This window comes from Salmo trutta, unplaced genomic scaffold (assembly GCF_901001165.1).
Source record: "Salmo trutta unplaced genomic scaffold, fSalTru1.1, whole genome shotgun sequence".
NCBI classification, from domain to species: domain Eukaryota; kingdom Metazoa; phylum Chordata; class Actinopteri; order Salmoniformes; family Salmonidae; genus Salmo; species Salmo trutta.
The window spans coordinates 12,501-31,008 of NW_021822317.1; the positions used below are offsets into that span (position 1 = coordinate 12,501).

Consider the following 18,508-nt stretch of genomic DNA (forward strand, 5'->3'; position numbering starts at 1 on the left):
TGGTCATCTGAAGAGGAGGGATTCACACAGCTCCATGAATACCCTGGTCATCTGAAGAGGAGAGATTCACACAGCTCCATGAATACCCTGGTCATCTGAAGAGGAGATATTCACACAGCTCCATGAATACCCTGGTCATCTGAAGAGGGATTCATACAGCTCCATGAATACCCTGGTCATCTGTAGAGGGATTCATACAGCTCCATGAATACCCTGGTCAACTGAAGAGGAGGGATTCACACAGCTCCATGAATACCCTGGTCATCTGAAGAGGATTCACACAGCTCCATGAATACCCTGGTCATCTGAAGAGGAGGGATTCACACAGCTCCATGAATACCCTCGGTCATCTGAAGAGGACGGATTCACACAGCTCCATGAATACCCTGGTCATCTGAAGAGGAGGGATTCACACAGCTCCATGAATACCCTGGTCATCTGAAGAGGAGGGATTCACACAGCTCCATGAAAACCCTGGTCTTCTGAAGAGGAGAGATTCACACAGCTCCATGAATACCCTGGTCATCTGTAAAGGGATTCATACAGCACCATGAATACCCTGGTAAAATGAAGAGGGATTCATACAGCTCCATGAATACCCTGGTCAACTGAAGAGGGATTCATACAGCTCCATGAATACCCTGGTCATCTGAAGAGGAGGGATTCATACAGCTCCATGAATACCCTGGTCATCTGAAGAGGGATTCACACAGCTCCATGAATACCCTGGTCATCTGAAGAGGAGGGATTCACACAGCTCCATGAATACCCTGGTCAACTGAAGAGCAGGGATTCACACAGCCCCATGAATACCCTGGTCATCTGAAGAGGAGGGATTCACACAGCTCCATGAATGCCCTGGTCAACTGAAGAGGAGGGATTCATACAGCTCCATGAATACCCTGGTCATCTGAAGAGGACGGATTCACACAGCTCCATGAATACCCTGGCCATCTGAAGAGGAGGGATTCACACAGCTCCATGAATACCCTGGTCATCTGAAGAGGAGGGATTCACACAGCTCCATGAATACCCTGGTCATCTGAAGAGGAGATACTCACACAGCTCCATGAATACCCTGGTCATCTGAAGAGGAGGGATTCACACAGCTCCATGAATACCCAGGTCATCTGTAGAGGGATTCATACAGCTCCATGAATACCCTGATCAACTGAAGAGGAGGTATTCACACAGCTCCATGAATACCCTGGTCATCTGAAGAGGAGGGATTCACACAGCTCCATGAATACCCTGGTCATCTGAAGAGGAGGGATTCACACAGTTCCATGAATACCCTGGTCATTTGAAGAGGATTCACACAGCTCCATGAATACCCTGGTCATCTGAAGAGGAGGGATTCACACAGTTCCATGAATACCCTGGTCATTTGAAGAGGATTCACACAGCTCCATGAATACCCTGGTCATCTGAAGAGGAGGGATTCACACAGCTCCATGAATACCCTGGTCATCTGAAGAGGAGGGATTCACACAGCTCCATGAATACCCTCAACTCTGGGCCAGTTTAATAATCTACTCTCTGTAGGGAATAATTCTCTAGGTTCAGTGTCCAATCCCTCTTCTATTGGCAAATCTCAACACTCTGAAATGGGATCCAAATGTTCTCCTGGTCAGCATCGATGCTGCACAGCAATAACAACAAGACGAGTATTGTCCTGGTCAGCATAGATGCTGCACAGCAATAACAACAAGACTAGTATTCTCCTAGTCAGCATCGATGTTGCACAGCAATAACAACAAGACTAGTATCCTCCTGGTCAGCATCGATGCTGCACAGCAATAACAACAAGACTAGTATTCACCTGGTCAGCATTGATGCTGCACAGCAATAACAACAAGACTAGTATTCACCTGTTCAGCATCGATGCTGCACAGCAATAACAACAAGACTAGTATCGTCCTGGTCAGCATCGATGCTGCACAGCAATAACAACAAGACTAGTATTGTCCTGGTCAGCATCGATGCTGCACAGCAATAACAATAAGACGAGTATTCTCCTGGTCAGCATCGATGCTGCACAGCAATAACAACAAGACTAGTATTGTCCTGGTCAGCATCGATGCTGCACAGCAATAACAACAAGACTAGTATTCACCTGGTCAGCATCGATGCTGCACAGCAATAACAACAAGACTAGTATTCACCTGGTCAGCATCGATGCTGCACAGCAATAACAACAAGACTAGTATTGTCCTGGTCAGCATCGATGCTGCACAGCAATAACAACAAGACTAGTATTCACCTGGTCAGCATCGATGCTGCACAGCAATAACAACAACACGGGTATTTACATTCTGCAGAGCTTTTACAATTATATTTGATTTTTGTACCCCTTTTTCTCCCCAAATTTCGTGATATCTAATTGGTAGTTACAGTCTTGTCCTGCTAGCTATATGGATCAGCAGGCTAGGACTGAGGGGCTAGCAAGGGGCCCTGTTAGCTAGCCACAAACCGACCTGGGTTTAAATACAATTTGAAATCATTTTCCAAACACTGTATCTGTGCTTGATTGAGCTTGTCCGTTTACGATTGAACCGATGGAAAAGTCTGAAATGTTTAAAACCATGTCCACCTGGCGCGCGAAGCCTAAAGCAAACACTATTTGAACCCAGGTCTGGTTAACCGTAATCCGTCCCCCCCCCCCAGGTCTCAAGCTCAGGCTTATTTGATGAGAAATCTAAGCGGCTTTGCTCAAGGGGTTTTTCAGAATAGGCCGTTAGACGCATTAGAAAGTCTATTTACATTGTTGCGTGTGAACACAGTAACATTCTAGTGCTGAACACTTAAAAATAAAACCTCTCTCTCATATCTCTTTGTTCTCTGGTGTATCAGCACAACACAACCGACTTGTTGCCGTTCGGTCTCTTTTTTGAAAGTTTTTATTAACTCACGGAACTGTTTCTACGGTCTTTAACTCTTTTTTTGGTCTAGTGAGTTGTGAAGTTAACACCGTCACCCCGGACACTATGATCTGCGTCCCAAATGGAACCCTAATTCCCCTTTTTTTTAGTGCACTGACTTGAGAATAGGGTGCTATTTGGGGATGTAACCTAGGATTTCAGGCCCTCTGCTTTGTATAGTGTTGCTACCACACCCTGTAGCTCAGTTGGTAGAGCATGGTGTTTGCAACGCCAGGGTTGTGGGTTCGATTCCCACGGGGGGCCAGCACAGAAAAAAAAAATGTATGAAATGTATGCATTCACTACTGAAAGTCGCTCTGGATAAGAGCATCTGCTAAATGACTAAAATGTAAATGTAAAAATGTGAGGAGAGAAACCCAGCCTACTGTATGTTGGTTTACGGGGAAGATTAAACTGCAGAAGAGCCAAGCGCTGACGCCAACCACTGTCGTCTGTATGGATCAACCGTTTCAGAGTAGGAGCGCTGAGCCTAGATCCTAGGCTAAACTGATGCTAGATCAGCACTTCTACTCTACTCTACGCTGTGCAGCCCGTGGTGAGGATTGGTTATATCCAACCCAAGGCCTTTAATAGTGGATCAGGGTTTTAACCAATCCCAGGCCTTTAATAGTGGTTCAGGGTTATAACCAACCCCAGGCCTTTAATAGTGGATCGGGGTTATAACCAACCCCAGGCCTTTAATAGTGGATCAGTGTTATAACCAACCCCAGACCCTTAACAGTGGATCAGGGTTATAACCAACGTCAGGCCTTTAATAGTGGATCAGGGTTATACCCAACCCCAGGCCTTTAATAGTGGATCAGGGTTATAACCAACCCCAAGCCTTTAATAGTGGATCAGGCTTATAACCAACCCCATGCCTTTAATAGTGGATCAGGGTTATAACCAACCCCAGGCCTTTAATAGTGGATCAGGGTTATAACCAACCCCAGGCCTTTAATAATGGATCAGGGTTATAACCAACCCCAGGCCTTTAATAGTGGATCAGGGTTATAACCAACCCCAGGCCTTTAATAGTGGATCAGGGTTATAACCAACCCCAGGCCTTTAATAGTGGATCAGTGTTATAACCAACCCCAGACCCTTAACAGTGGATCAGGGTTATAACCAACGCCAGTCCTTTAATAGTGGATCAGGGTTATACCCAACCCCAGGCCTTTAAAAGTGGATCAGGGTTATAACCAACCCCAAGCCTTTAATAGTGGATCAGGCTTATAACCAACCCCAGGCCTTTAATAGTGGATCAGGGTTATAACCAACCCCAGGCCTTTAATAGTGGATTAGGGTTATAACCAACCCCAGGCCTTTAATAATGGATCAGGGTTATAACCAACCCCAGGCCTTTAATAGTGGATCAGAGTTATAACCAACCCCAGGCCTTTAATAGTGGATCAGGGTTATAACCAACCCCAGGCCTTTAATAGTGGATCAGGGTTATAACCAACCCCAGGCCTTTAATAGTGGATCAGGGTTATAACCAACCCCAGGCCTTTAATAGTGGATCAGAGTTATAACCAACCCCAGGCCTGCAGTGTGCTGTACACTACCAATAAGTAACACCCACCTGTATAGAGAACGCATTGTGTTATGGAGAGAGTTACAAAGACAATCTACTGATGATGTAATTTGTCCTTCTCTGCAGGTGTTGTATAAGGTGTACATGTCCTTCGTGGAGGTGGGCCCTGAGAATGTTCAGACAGCTGACTATTTCAAAGGAGTGGGTGAGGATGTGTTCTGTTATTAGCTGTAGTCTGTTAGCTGTAGTTTATTTACACGTACACTATGAGACCCTCTCCTGATTTCCTGTCTCTCAACCTAAAGACTCTCCCACTTCCCCTGTGCCTCCCCTCTTCCTCCTCCCCTCTCCCTCCACCCTTCCTCTCTCTCCCTCCCCATCTTCCTCCTCCTCCCCCTCTTCCTCCCTGTCTCCCTCCACCCTTCCTCCTCCTCCCCATCTTCCTCCTCTCCTCTTCCTCCCTGTCTCCCTCTACCCCTCCTTCTCCCCATCTTCCTCCTCCCCTCTCCTCTTCCTCCCTGTCTCCCTCCACCCTTCCCCCTCCTCCTCCTCCCCTCTCCTCTTCCTCCCTGTCTCCCTCTACCCTTCCTCCTCCTCCCCATCTTCCTCCTCCCCTCTCCTCTTTCTCCCTGTCTCCCTCCACCCTTCCTCCTCCTCCCCATCTTCCTCCTCCCCTCTCGTTTTCCTCCCTGTCTCCCACTACCCTTCCTCCTCCTCCTCCCCATCTCCCTCCTCCCCTCTCCTCTTCCTCCCTCTCTCCCCACCCTTCCTCCTCCTCCCCATCTTCCTCCTCTCCTCTTCCTCCCTGTCTCCCTCTACCCCTCCTTCTCCCCATCTTCCTCCTCCCCTCTCCTCTTCCTCCCTGTCTCCCTCCACCATTCCTCCTCCTCCCCATCTTCTTCCTCTCCTCTTCCTCCCTGTCTCCCTCTACCCCTCCTTCTCCTCATCTTCCTCCTCTTCCTCCCTGTCTCCCTCCACCCTTCCCCCTCCTCCTCCTCCCCTCTCCTCTTCCTCCCTGTCTCCCTCTACCCCTCCTCCTCCCCATCTTCCTCCTCCTCACTCCTCTTCCTCCCTCTCTCTCCACCCTTCCTCCTCCCCTCTCCTCTTCCTCCCTGTCTCCCTCCACCCTTCCTCCTCCCCATCTTCCTCCTCCCCTCTCCTCTTCCTCCCTGTCTCCCTCCACCCTTCCTCCTCCCCCCTCCTCTCCTTCCTTTCCCTCCTCAGCCTCATTCCTCATCGTCAGTATTGGGGGAACCATGGTGGGTCTGATCTTTGCTGCTCTCCTAGCCTTCATCACACGTTTCACCAAGAAGGTCCGCATCATTGAGCCTCTCTTGGTCTTCCTCATGGTCTACCTGGCCTACCTCACCGCTGAACTCTTCTCTCTGTCCGCCATCTTGTCGTGAGTACATCTTTAGTATGTGTTATAGAAATCACCACAGAAAATGTGATGGTCTGCACTCAAAAAGATGTTGCATAAGGCTCATGTATTTTCTTCTATGTATTTTTTTATTCTGCTGTCGTTAGTGTGTGTGTGTGTGTGTGTGTGTGTGTGTGTCAGTGTGTGTCAGTGTGTGTGTGTGTCAGTGTGTATATGTACAGTGCATCCTGAAAGTATTCAGACCCCTTGACTTTTTCCACATTTTATTACGTTACAGCCATATTCTAAAATCTATTAAATAAAACATTTTCCTCAGCAATCTACACACAATAACCCATTATGACATCACAATAACACATTATGACAAAGCAAGAAAAAATATTAGCAAATTTATTAAAAATTCTAAACTGAAATACCTTATTTACATAAGTATTCAGACCCTTTGTTATGAGACTCGAAATTGAGCTCAGGTGTATCCTGTTTCCATTGATCATCCTTGAGATGTTTCTACAACTTGATTGGAGTCCACCTTGTGGTAAATGCAACTGATTGGACATGATTTGGAAAGGCACACACCTGTCTATATAAGGTCCCACAGTTGACAGTGCATGTCAGAGCAAAAACCAAGCCATGAGGTCAAAGGAATTGTCCGTAGAGCTCCGAGACAGGATTGTGTTGAGACACAGATCTGGGGAAGGGTACCAAAACATTTCTGCTGCATTGAAGGTCCCCAAGAACACAGTGGCCTCCATCCTTCTTAAATGGAAGAAGTTTGGAACCACCAAGACTCTTCCTAGAGCTGGCCGCCCGGCCAAACTGAGCAATCAGGGGAGAAGGGCCTTGGTCAGGGAGGTGACCAAGAACCCGATGGTCACTCTGACAGAGCTCCAGAGTTCCTCTGTGGAGATGGGAGAAACGTAAGCCACTCCTCAGTAAAATGCCCATGACAGCCCGCTTGGAGTTTGACAAAAGGCACCTAAAGACTCTCAGACCATAAGAAACAAGATTCTCTGGTCTGATGAAACCAAGATTGAACTCTTTGGCCTGAATGCCAAGCGTCACGTCTGGAGGAAAATTGGCACCATCCCTACGGTGAAGCATGGTGGTGGCAGCAACATGCTGTGGGGATGTTTTTCAGCAGCAAGAACTGGGAGACTAGTCAGGATCGAGGGAAAAATGAACGGAGCAAAGTACAGAGAGATCCTTGATGAAAACCTGCTCCAAAGCGCTCAGGACCTCAGACTGAGGTGAAGGTTCCCCTTCCAACAGGACAACGACCCTAAGCACACAGCCAAGACAACGCAGGAGTGGCTTCGGGACAAGTCTCTTGAATGTCCTTGAGTGGCCCAGCCAGAACCCAGACTTGAACCCGATCGAACATCTCTGGAGAGACCTGAAAATAGCTGTGCAGCGACGCTCCCCTTCCAACCTGACAAAGCTTGAGAGGATCTGTAGAGAACAATGGGAGAAACTCGATGCTCCCTATCCAACCTGGGGAGGTTGCAAATACAGGTGTACCAAGCTTGTAGCATCATACCCAAGAAGACGCGAGGCTAATTGCTGCCAAAGGGGGTTCAACAAAGTACTGAAGTAAAGGGTCTGAATACTTATGTAAATGTAATACTTCAGTTAAAAATATATATAAATTAGCAAACATTTCTAAAAACCTGTTTTTGCTTTGCCGTTATAGGGTATTGTGTGTAGATTGATTAGGGCCCTGGGCCCAGATTCTCTAAACCTTCTTTAGAAGAAATGTCTTGTTAATTAACTGCCATTTTTTTCTCATAACTATAACTTAACTATAGACTTAAGAAGAAAGTTAAGCAAAGTTGTTATTCCTCTAAAAGGTTCTTGGAAATTATCTTACACTGTTTACTTATGTTTCTCCTTAAGCAAAAAAGTTAAGAAATTATATTCTTGAAAATAAAGTTTGTGGGAAATGTTTTTAAATTCCAAGATATCTAAACCATTGTTTTAAACTCAAGGGCAGTGAGAGAAAACAGCTCATGAAAACAATTTAACTTAATTCACTAACAAACTTCATCTGAAAGTTTAAGTATTGATTATTTTTAAACCCAAAAACAGTCATCTCAGTTGGAAATATGCTAACATGATTGCCATTGCTAACTAGATAGCTAGCTAAATCGGTTGCCTAGCAACAAACATCTTAAGAAGATATTTGAGGAGTTTGTAAGAAAATCATTAAATCTTACGATATTGTTGAGGAATTGCACTAACAAACTATCTTATGAACTTCTTAATTTTTTTCTTAAGAAACGTTTTGTAAAGTGTTTTGTAAATCTGGACCCTGGTCCTCTCCTGTCCTCTTTCTCTCTCTCTCTCTCTCTCCACCTTCAGAATGACGTTCTGTGGTATCGGCTGTAACAAGTACGTAGAGGCCAACATATCCCAGAAGTCTCGTACAACGGTGAAGTACACGATGAAAACCCTAGCCAGCATCGCCGAGACCATCATTTTCATCTTCCTGGGCATCTCAGCCGTGGACAAGTCTAAGTGGGCCTGGGACACAGGACTCATCTCCTGTACGCTCATCTTTATCTTCGTCTTCAGGGCCCTGGGTAGGTGCTGCCTTACTAAACATTGATACTGTACCCAACGTTGTTAATCCACATGTAGCTGAAGAAGAATAGCAATAATATACCACTGTGTATCAGGGATTGTAGCCCCTGGGTGAGAGTGGACCTACGAACCACAAAGAAAGGAGCACTTCTCTGTCCTTACTGGGGATTTATTTGACCCAACACTTTTTGTCTGAAAGAGCCTTTCGTCAGGGTGCTTGTCTGAAAGAGCCTTTCGTCAGGGTGCTTGTCTGGAGAGCCTTTCTTCAGGGTGCTTGTCTGAAAGAACCTTTCGTCAGGGTGCTTGTCTGAAGAACCTTTCGTCAAGGTGCTTGTCTGAAAGAGCCTTTCGTCAGGGTGCTTGTCTGAAGAGCCTTTCGTCAGGGTGCTTGTCTGGAGAGCCTTTCGTCAGGGTGCTTGTCTGAAGAGCCTTTCGTCAGGGTGCTTGTCTGAAGAGCCTTTCGTCAGGGTGCTTGTCTGAAGAGCCTTTCGTCAGGGTGCTTGTCTGGAAGAGCCTTTCGTCAGGGTGCTTGTCTGGAAGAGCCTTTCGTCAGGGTGCTTGTCTGGAGAGCCTTTCGTCAGGGTGCTTGTCTGGAGAGCCTTTCGTCAGGGTGCTTGTCTGAAGAGCCTTTCGTCAGGGTGCTTGTCTGAAAGAGCCTTTCGTCAGGGTGCTTGTCTGAAGAGCCTTTCATCAGGGTGCTTGTCTGGAAGAGCCTTTCGTCAGGTTGCTTGTCTGGAAGAGCCTTTCGTCAGGGTGCTTGTCTGAAAGAGCCTTTCGTCAGGGTGCTTGTCTGGAAGAGTCTTTCGTCAGGGTGCTTGTCTGGAAGAGCCTTTCGTCAGGGTGCTTGTCTGGAGAGCCTTTCGTCAGGGACCTTGTCTGGAGAGCCTTTCGTCAGGGAGCTTGTCTGGAGAGCCTTTCGTCAGGGTGCTTGTCTGGAGAGCCTTTCGTAAGGGAGCTTGTCTGGAGAGCCTTTCGTCAGGGAGCTTGTCTGGAGAGCCTTTCGTCAGGGAGCTTGTCTGAAAGAGCCTTTCGTCAGGGTGCTTGTCTGAAAGAGCCTTTCGTCAGGGTGCTTGTCTGAAGAGCCTTTCGTCAGGGTGCTTGTCTGAAAGAGCCTTTCGTCAGGGAGCTTGTCTGAAAGAGCCTTTCGTCAGGGTGCTTGTCTGAAGAGCCTTTCGTCAGGGTGCTTGTCTGAAGAGCCTTTCGTCAGGGTGCTTGTCTGAAGAGCCTTTCGTCAGGGTGCTTGTCTGAAGAGCCTTTCGTCAGGGTGCTTGTCTGAAGAGCCTTTCGTCAGGGTGCTTGTCTGGAAGAGCCTTTCGTCAGGGTGCTTGTCTGAAAGAGCCTTTCGTCAGGGTGCTTGTCTGAAGAGCCTTTCGTCAGGGTGCTTGTCTGAAAGAGCCTTTCGTCAGGGAGCTTGTCTGAAAGAGCCTTTCGTCAGGGTGCTTGTCTGAAGAGCCTTTCGTCAGGGTGCTTGTCTGAAGAGCCTTTCGTCAGGGTGCTTGTCTGAAGAGCCTTTCGTCAGGGTGCTTGTCTGAAGAGCCTTTCGTCAGGGTGCTTGTCTGAAGAGCCTTTCGTCAGGGTGCTTGTCTGGAAGAGCCTTTCGTCAGGGTGCTTGTCTGGAAGAGCCTTTCGTCAGGGTGCTTGTCTGGAAGAGCCTTTCGTCAGGGTGCTTGTCTGGAAGAGCCTTTCGTCAGGGTGCTTGTCTGAAGAGCCTTTCGTCAGGGTGCTTGTCTGAAGAGCCTTTCGTCAGGGTGCTTGTCTGGAGAGCCTTTCTTCAGGGAGCTTTTCTGGAGAGCCTTTCTTCAGGGTGCTTGTCTGAAAGAGCCTTTCGTCAGGGTGCTTGTCTGAAGAGCCTTTCGTCAGGGAGCTTGTCTGAAAGAGCCTTTCGTCAGGGTGCTTGTCTGAAAGAGCCTTTCGTCAGGGTGCTTGTCTGAAGAGCCTTTCGTCAGGGTGCTTGTCTGAAGAGCCTTTTGTCAGGGTGCTTGTCTGAAAGAGCCTTTCGTCAGGGTGCTTGTCTGGAGAGCCTTTCGTCAGGGAGCTTGTCTGAAGAGCCTTTCGTCAGGGTGCTTGTCTGAAGAGCCTTTCGTCAGGGAGCTTGTCTGAAGAGCCTTTCGTCAGGGAGCTTGTCTGAACAGCCTTTCGTCAGGGTGCTTGTCTGAAGATCCTTTCTTCAGGGTGCTTGTCTGAAAGAGCCTTTCGTCAGGGTGCTTGCTCTACACACAGATACTGAACAGAGTCTTGAGGATCCAGCATGTATTATCAGTGATCGGGCCCCGCTATAAAACCTTTAATGCCAAACAGAGTTAGATGATAAAATAATCACTCTTTCAATTAACTCCAAAAGGTGGCTGAATATCTCCTGCCCTTAATCAATTTTATTAATCTTTATTTAACTAGGCAAGTCAGTTAAGAACAAATTCTTATTTTCAATGACGGCCTAGGAACAGTGGGTTAAACTGCCTTGTTCAGGGGGCAGAACGGCAGATTTGTACCTTGTCAGCTCGAGGATTGGAACTTGCAACCTTTCGATTACTAGTCCAACGCTGTAACCACTAGGCTACCCTGCCGCCCTTTATCAATAATCAAGATGGTACTCTGTACTCAATGATGAGTCTGACAATGTATTGGTATGACATCATTTATATTGTTGTGGGGGGGGATAAGTAATATACTGTAGCTGATCAATACTCTCTGATCTCTTTCAGGTGTGGTCATGCAGACCTGGGTGTTGAACTGGTTCCGCCTCGTCCCATTGGACAAGATCGACCAGGTGGTGATGTCGTACGGTGGCCTGCGAGGGGCGGTGGCGTTTGCCTTGGTGGTGCTGCTGGACACAGAACGGGTCCCGGCTAAAGACTACTTCGTGGCCACTACCATCATAGTGGTCTTCTTCACCGTCATGTTCCAGGTAAAGTATTTACTAAGATATTTTAATACTAGAGATATTTTAGTCCAGAAAATAGAATAGGGTCTATCGTTCTATATGGAATTAATTAAGGCCAGGAGTTTTTCCTCAAATCAAATCAAATGTTATTTGTCACATACACATGGTTAGCAGGTGTTAATGCAAGTGTAGCGAAATGCTTGTGCTTCTAGTTCCGACCATGCAGTAATATCTAACAAGTAATCTACCAATTCCACAACAACTACCTTGTACACACAAGGAACAGCTGCCTCACGCTGTAGAAACAGGAGATGGACTAGTGTCCTGTCCAGGGGGAGTACTCACTCTACAGAAACAGGAGATGGACTAGTGTCCTGTCCAGTGGGAGTACTCACTCTACAGAAACAGGAGATGGACTAGTGTCCTGTCCAGGGGGAGTACTCACTCTACAGAAACAGGAGGTAGACTAGTGTCCTGTCCAGGGGGAGTACTCACTCTACAGAAACAGGAGATAGACTAGTGTCCTGTCCAGGGGGAGTACTCACTCTACAGAAACAGGAGATAGACTAGTGTCCTGTCCAGAGGTCACTCTGGCAGATTTATGGATGATACACTAGTGGATAATGTGTGGTAGTGGATAATGTGTGGTAGTGGATAATGTGTGGTAGTGGATAATGTGTGGTAGTGGATAATGTGTGGTAGTGGATAATGTGTGGTAGTGGATAATGTGTGGTAGTGGATAATGTGTGGTAGTGGATAATGTGTGATAGTGGATAATGTGTGATAGTGGATAATGTGATAGTGGATAATGTGTGATAGTGGATAATGTGTGATAGTGGATAATGTGTGATAGTGAATAATGTGATAGTCGATAATGTGTGATAGTGGATCATGTGTGGTAGTGGATAATGTGTGGTAGTGGATAATGTGTGGTAGTGGATAATGTGTGGTAGTGGATAATGTGTGATAGTGGATAATGTGTGATAGTGGATAATGTGTGATAGTGAATAATGTGATAGTCGATAATGTGTGATAGTGGATCATGTGTGATAGGGGATCATGTGTGATAGGGGATAATGTGTGATAGGGGATAATGTGTGATAGGGGATAATGTGTGGTAGCGGATAATGTGTGGTAGCGGATAATGTGTGGTACTGGATAATGTGTGGTAGTGGATAATATGATGCTGGATAATGTGATACTGGATAATGTGTGATAGTGGATAATGTGTGATAGTGGATAATGTGTGATAGTGGATCATGTGATAGTGGATCATGTGATAGTGGATCATGTGCAGTAGTGGATAATGTGCGATAGTGGATAATGTGGTAGTGGATAATGTGTGGTAGTGGATAATGTGTGGTAGCAGATAATGTGTGATAGGGGATGTGTGATAGTGGATAATGTGTGATAGTGGATGATGTGTGATAGTGTATAATGTGATAGTGGATAATGTGAGCAAACAGAGAGCGGGTCTATCCGACATGGCACCCTATTCCCTATATAGTGCGTTACTTTTGGCCAGGGCCCATAGGACTCTGGTCAAAGGTAGTGCACTATATAGGGGATAGGAGCCATGGGGGACAGCCAGGCAGGTAGGACAGCAGGGGATGGCTGGGGGACAGCCAGGTAGGTTGGACAGCAGGGGATGGCTGGGGGACAGCCAGGCAGGTAGGACAGCAGGGGATGGCTGGGGGACAGCCAGGCAGGTAGGACAGCAGGGGATGGCTGGGGGACAGCCAGGTAGGTAGGACAGCAGGGGATGGCTGGGGGACAGCCAGGCAGGTAGGACAGCAGGGGATGGCTGGAGGACAGCCAGGCAGGTAGGACAGCAGGGGATGGCTGGGGGACAGCCAGGCAGGTAGGACAGCAGGGGATGGCTGGAGGACAGCCAGGCAGGTAGGACAGCAGGGGATGGCTGGGGGACAGCCAGGCAGGTAGGACAGCAGGGGATGGTTGGGGGACAGCCAGGTAGGTAGGACAGCAGGGGATGGCTGGAGGACAGCCAGGCAGGTAGGACAGCAGGGGATGGCTGGGGGACAGCCAGGCAGGTAGGTACCTGGTCAGGTAACTCGGTATTACCTTGTCAGGTAACTCGGTATTACCTTGTCAGGTAACTCGGTATTACCTTGTCAGGTAACTCGGTATTACCTTGTCAGGTAACTCGGTATTACCTAGTCAGGTAACTCGGTATTACCTAGTCAGGGCTCTCGGTATTACCTAATCAGAGCTCTCGGTATTACCTAGTCAGGTAACTCGGTATTACCTAGTCAAGTAACTCAGTATTACCTAGTCAGGTAACTCAGTATTACCTAGTCAGGTAACTCAGTATTACCTAGTCAGGTAACTCAGTATTACCTAGTCAGGTAACTCAGTATTACCTAGTCAGGTAGCTCAGTATTACCTAGTCAGGTAACAGGACTGTTCTATGGTGAGTACCTCTATTGTGTGTGGAAACAGGGGTGAAAGTAAGGCGATCCGGGTAAAACGTGAGGGTACGCTGTGCCGGTAAATCATGAGGGTATGCCGTACCGGTAAAACGTGAGGGTACGCCGTGCCGGTAAATCGTGAGGGTACGCCGTGCCGGTAAATCGTGAGGGTACACCGTGCCGGTAAATCGTGAGGGTACGCCGTGCCGGTAAATCGTGAGGGTACGCCGTGCCGGTAAATCGTGAGGGTACGCCGTGCCGGTAAAACGTGAGGGTACGCCGTGCCGGTAAAACGTGAGGGTACGCCGTGCCGGTAAATCGTGAGGGTACGCCGTGCCGGTAAATCGTGAGGGTACGCCGTGCCGGTAAATCGTGAGGGTACGCCGTGCCGGTAAAACGTGAGCCTATCACAATAATTAAACAGATTTCAGGAAGACTGTAGGCTATTACACTATTTATCATTACCGAATGTCAGACGCATGAAAAATGAGCGAATAGATTTGAAAACGTATGAAATATGCTCTTAAATGCGGTGTGTAGTTGGATGGTAACGCGGACATTTTACCAAGGCAGAGACGAGTAGCCGAGACGCTGGCTGGCATCAATGTAGCCATCAATTCAGCTTCCAAGACTTGGGCCTAATGAATGGTAATTACTAAATGTCATTCATAACACTTTCTGGGGGTTTTGTAAGTGACGTCTCTTTGCATTTATCAAATGGCGCAGTATGGATATAGCCTGATAGATGGAATAGTCTCTGAAGTCTGGACACTGACTGTAGTCTATTATAATATTAACTGAAGTCTGGACACCGACTGTAGTCTATTCTAATATTACCTGAAGTCTGGACACTGACTGTAGACCTCATGTAGTCTATTATAATATTAACTGAAGTCTGGACACTGGCTGTAGTCTATTATAATATTAACTGAAGTCTGGACACTGGCTGTAGTCTATTATAATATTAACTGAAGTCTGGACACTGACTGTAGTCTATTATAATATTAACTGTAGTCTGGACACTGACTGTAGACCTCATGTAGTCTATTATAATATTAACTGAAGTCTGGACACTGACTGTAGTCTATTATAATATTAACTGTAGTCTGGACACTGACCGTAGACCTCATGTAGTCTATTATAATATTAACTGTAGTCTGGACACTGACTGTAGTCTATTATAATATTAACTGAAGTCTGGACACTGACTGTAGTCTATTATAATATTAACTGAATCTGGACACTGACTGTAGTCTATTATAATATTAACTGTAGTCTGGACACGCTGTAGTCTATTATAATATTAACTGTAGTCTGGACACTGACCGTAGACCTCATGTAGTCTATTATAATATTAACTGAAGTCTGGACACTGACTGTAGTCTATTATAATATTAACTGAAGTCTGGACACTGACTGTAGACCTCATGTAGACTATTATAATACTAACTCCTGCAGAACTAGGTGTTCCTTGCATTAAAATTATGGACCAAAAGTTAATTTTGTCTCTGGACCCAGAATGGAGAAATATGATGTATTTCTTTCAGCATGATGGATTGTTTTCACAGCTTTTCATTTTCTTTTAAACCGGTCAAACTGAAATCTCCCAGGTCCGTAAATGTTCTCCCCCGCTCCTCAAATGTTCTCCCCCGCTCCTCAAATGTTCTCCCCCGCTCCTCAAATGTTCTCCCCCGCTCCTCAAATGTTCTCCCCCGCTCCTCAAATGTTCTCCCCCGCTCCTCAAATGTTCTCCCCCGCTCCTGAAATGTTCTCCCTCGCTCCTGAAATGTTCTCCCCCGCTCCTCAAATGTTCTCCCCCGCTCCTGAAATGTTTTCCCCCGCTCCTGAAATGTTCTCCCCCGCTCCTGAAATGTTCTCCCCCGCTCCTGAAATGTTCTCCCCCGCTCCTCAAATGTTCTCCCCCGCTCCTCAAATGTTCTCCCCCGTTCCTCAACTGTTCTCCCTCGCTCCTCAAATGTTCTCCCTCGCTCCTCAATGTTCTCCCCTCGCTCCTCAAATGTTCTCCCCCGCTCCTCTCCCACTGCTTCTCAAATGTTCTCCCCCGCTCCTCAAAAGTTCTCCCTCGCTCCTCAAAAGTTCTCCCTCGCTCCTCAAATGTTCTCCCCCGCTCCTCAAATGTTCTCCCCCGCTCCTCAAATGTTCTCCCCCGCTCCTCAAATGTTCTCCCCCGCTCCTCAAATGTTCTCCCCCGCTCCTCAAATGTTTTCCCCCGCTCCTGAAATGTTCTCCCCCGCTCCTGAAATGTTCTCCCCCGCTCCTGAAATGTTCTCCCCTGCTCCTCAAATGTTCTCCCCCGCTCCTCAAATGTTCTCCCCCGCTCCCTGAAATGTTCTCCCCCGCTCCTGAATGTTCTCCCCGCTCCTCAAATGTTCCTCCCCCGCTCCTCAAATGTTCTCCCCCGCTCCTCAAATGTTTTCCCCCGCTCCTGAAATGTTCTCCCCCGCTCCTGAAATGTTCTCCCCCGCTCCTGAAATGTTCTCCCCTGCTCCTCAAATGTTCTCCCCCGCTCCTCAAATGTTCTCCCCCGCTCCTGAAATGTTCTCCCCCGCTCCTGAAATGTTCTCCCCCGCTCCTGAAATGTTCTCCCCCGCTCCTGAAATGTTCTCCCCCGCGCCTCAAATGTTCTCCCTTGCGCCTCAAATGTTCTCCCCCGCGCCTCAAATGTTCTCCCCTGCTCCTCAAATGTTCTCCCCCGCTCCTCAAATGTTCTCCCCCGCTCCTCAACTGTTCTCCCATCGCTTCTCAAATGTTCTCGCTCCGTGTGAGAGAAGCAGAAATGAAAGAGAGAACTTTACCCGATGTCAACTAGATTTGTCGATGATGCGTTGATTTCGTTCTATTGATTTATGACATCATTCTGCTGATCGTGGAGTTTTTATTGAGTGTTCTGGGAGGAACATTAGGTTAATGACAGAAGAGAAGCTGCGTTTATCGAATTATAGACAAGTTCACTAACAAATAGCCTTCCACCAAAATGACAGAAATGATAAGCAGAAACATGAGACGTAACAGCTATTCTCTCACCCCTTGTCGTTCAGCCGTCCCTGAATAACTTGCGGAAGGGAAGCTTATACATGAGCCTTTTGAAGTAATTGTTTGACAATTAGATGAAAACATTTGACATTTTAGTCATTTAGCAGACGCTCTTATCCAGAGCGACTTACAGTAGTGAATGCATACATTTTATTACATTTTTTAAGAACTGGTCCCCCGTGGTGAATCAAACCCACAACACTGGCGTTGCAAGCGCCATGCTCTACCAACTGAGCCACACGCGACCGTGGTACCAGGGCCCTATGGTAGTGTACTACTAAGGACTGGTCCCCCGTGGGAATCGAACCCACAACCCTGGCGTTGCAAGCGTCATGCTCTACCAACTGAGCTACATCATGACTGGTTGTATTTATGACACACGCATAAAAAAAAAAGTAGGCTAATACATTTTAAAAGTGAAACGACGAATCTTCACTATTATCCCCATATAGATCCTATTAAATTTAAAGGGATTTTATACTGTATGTATTTCTATGATTAGACCTATAATCATATATAGGAGGTCCCCATACTGGGAAGACATGGCATCTAGTCTCTCACCCCTTTTGTGTAATGGGTGCAGGTTTTTGTTCCAGCCAAGCTTGTTTTCTGTTGACTCAACGGTCTTGGAGAGATCTTAGCCCCTCCCCCCAAGGCTGACCTTGCTCTGCCTTATGCAACACGCTGTCTACCTCCTGTTTGTTGTCCTACATTGATAATCACATGGATCAAGATGTGGTTTATCTGTGTGTTGATCCGGTGATATCAGAACACGGGGAGGGGACCTGGTGTGTCCTGGGGAGGGGACCTGGTGTGTCCTGGGGAGGGGGCCTGGTATGTCCTGGGGAGGGGACCTGGTGTGTCCTGGGGAGGGGGCCTGGTGTGTCCTGGGGAGGGGGCCTGGTGTGTCCTTGGGAGGGGGCCTGGTGTGTCCTGGGGAGGGGGCCTGGTGTGTCCTGGGGAGGGGGCCTGGGGAGGGGGCCTGGTGTGTCCTGGGGAGGGGGCCTGGGGAGGGGGCCTGGTGTGTCCTGGGGAGAGGGCCTGGTGTGTCCTGCCTGGTGTGTCCTGGGGAGGGGGCCTGGGGAGGGGGCCTGGTGTGTCCTGGGGAGGGGACCTGGTGTGTCCTGGGGAGGGGGCCTGGTGTGTCCTGGGGAGGGGGCCTGGTGTGTCCTGGGGAGGGGACCTGGGGAGGGGGCCTGGTGTGTCCTGGGGAGGGGGCCTGGTGTGTCCTGGGGAGGGGGCCTGGTGTGTCCTGGGGAGGGGGCCTGGGGAGGGGGCCTGGTGTGTCCTGGGGAGGGGGCCTGGGATGGGTCCGGTTGGGGGGGGGCCCTGGGGAGGGGGCCTGGGGAGGGGGCCTGGGAGGGGGCCTGGGGAGGGGCCTGTGTCCGGGGGAGGGGACCTGGGGAGGGGGCCTGGTGTGTCCTGGGGAGGGGGCCTGGTGTGTCCTGTACACACTCGGTGTTTATCCCCATGGCGCCGTGAGCTGGGTGTGAACGGGAGGATTTACATTTCTCCTCTAATCTACTGTAACTCCTTCTTTGCTTCTTCCCTCTGTGTCTCTCTCTCTCTCTCTCTCTCTCTCTCTCTCTCTCTCTCTCTCCCTCTTTCACCCCCCCCTCCCCCCTCTCTCTCTCCCTCTTTCACCCCCCCTCCCCTCTCTCTCTCTGTCTCTCTCTCTCTCGCTCTCTCTCTCTCCCTCTTCACCCCCCCCCACCTCCCCTCTCT

The 18,508-nt window shown here is 48.2% G+C and overlaps 2 protein-coding genes across 2 annotated transcripts in view; one reads left to right on the forward strand and one right to left on the reverse strand.

Annotated features, from left to right (window-relative positions):
• LOC115181705 (sodium/hydrogen exchanger 5) overlaps nt 1-11,324 on the forward strand; it is a gene marked incomplete at both ends in the record, with an annotated part of 15,371 nt that extends 4,047 nt beyond the window's left edge. The window contains 4 exon segments of the mRNA XM_029743531.1: nt 4,585-4,663; nt 5,683-5,860; nt 8,198-8,418; nt 11,122-11,324. Of these exon segments, the coding sequence (XP_029599391.1) occupies nt 4,585-4,663; nt 5,683-5,860; nt 8,198-8,418; nt 11,122-11,324 (681 nt within the window).
• A 6,199-nt stretch (nt 11,325-17,523) lies between these two features.
• On the reverse strand, nt 17,524-18,255 carry LOC115181704 (proline-rich protein HaeIII subfamily 1-like). The gene has a single exon (XM_029743530.1). The coding sequence runs from the start codon at nt 18,253-18,255 to the stop codon at nt 17,524-17,526; it is 732 nt and encodes a 243-aa protein (XP_029599390.1).
• Between the last annotated feature and the right edge of the window lie 253 nt (nt 18,256-18,508).

Coding starts and splice junctions, on each gene's coding strand:
- LOC115181704 (XM_029743530.1), bottom strand. CDS start 18,255: ATGGGGATAAACACCGAGTGTGTACAGGACACACCAGGCCCCCTCCCC.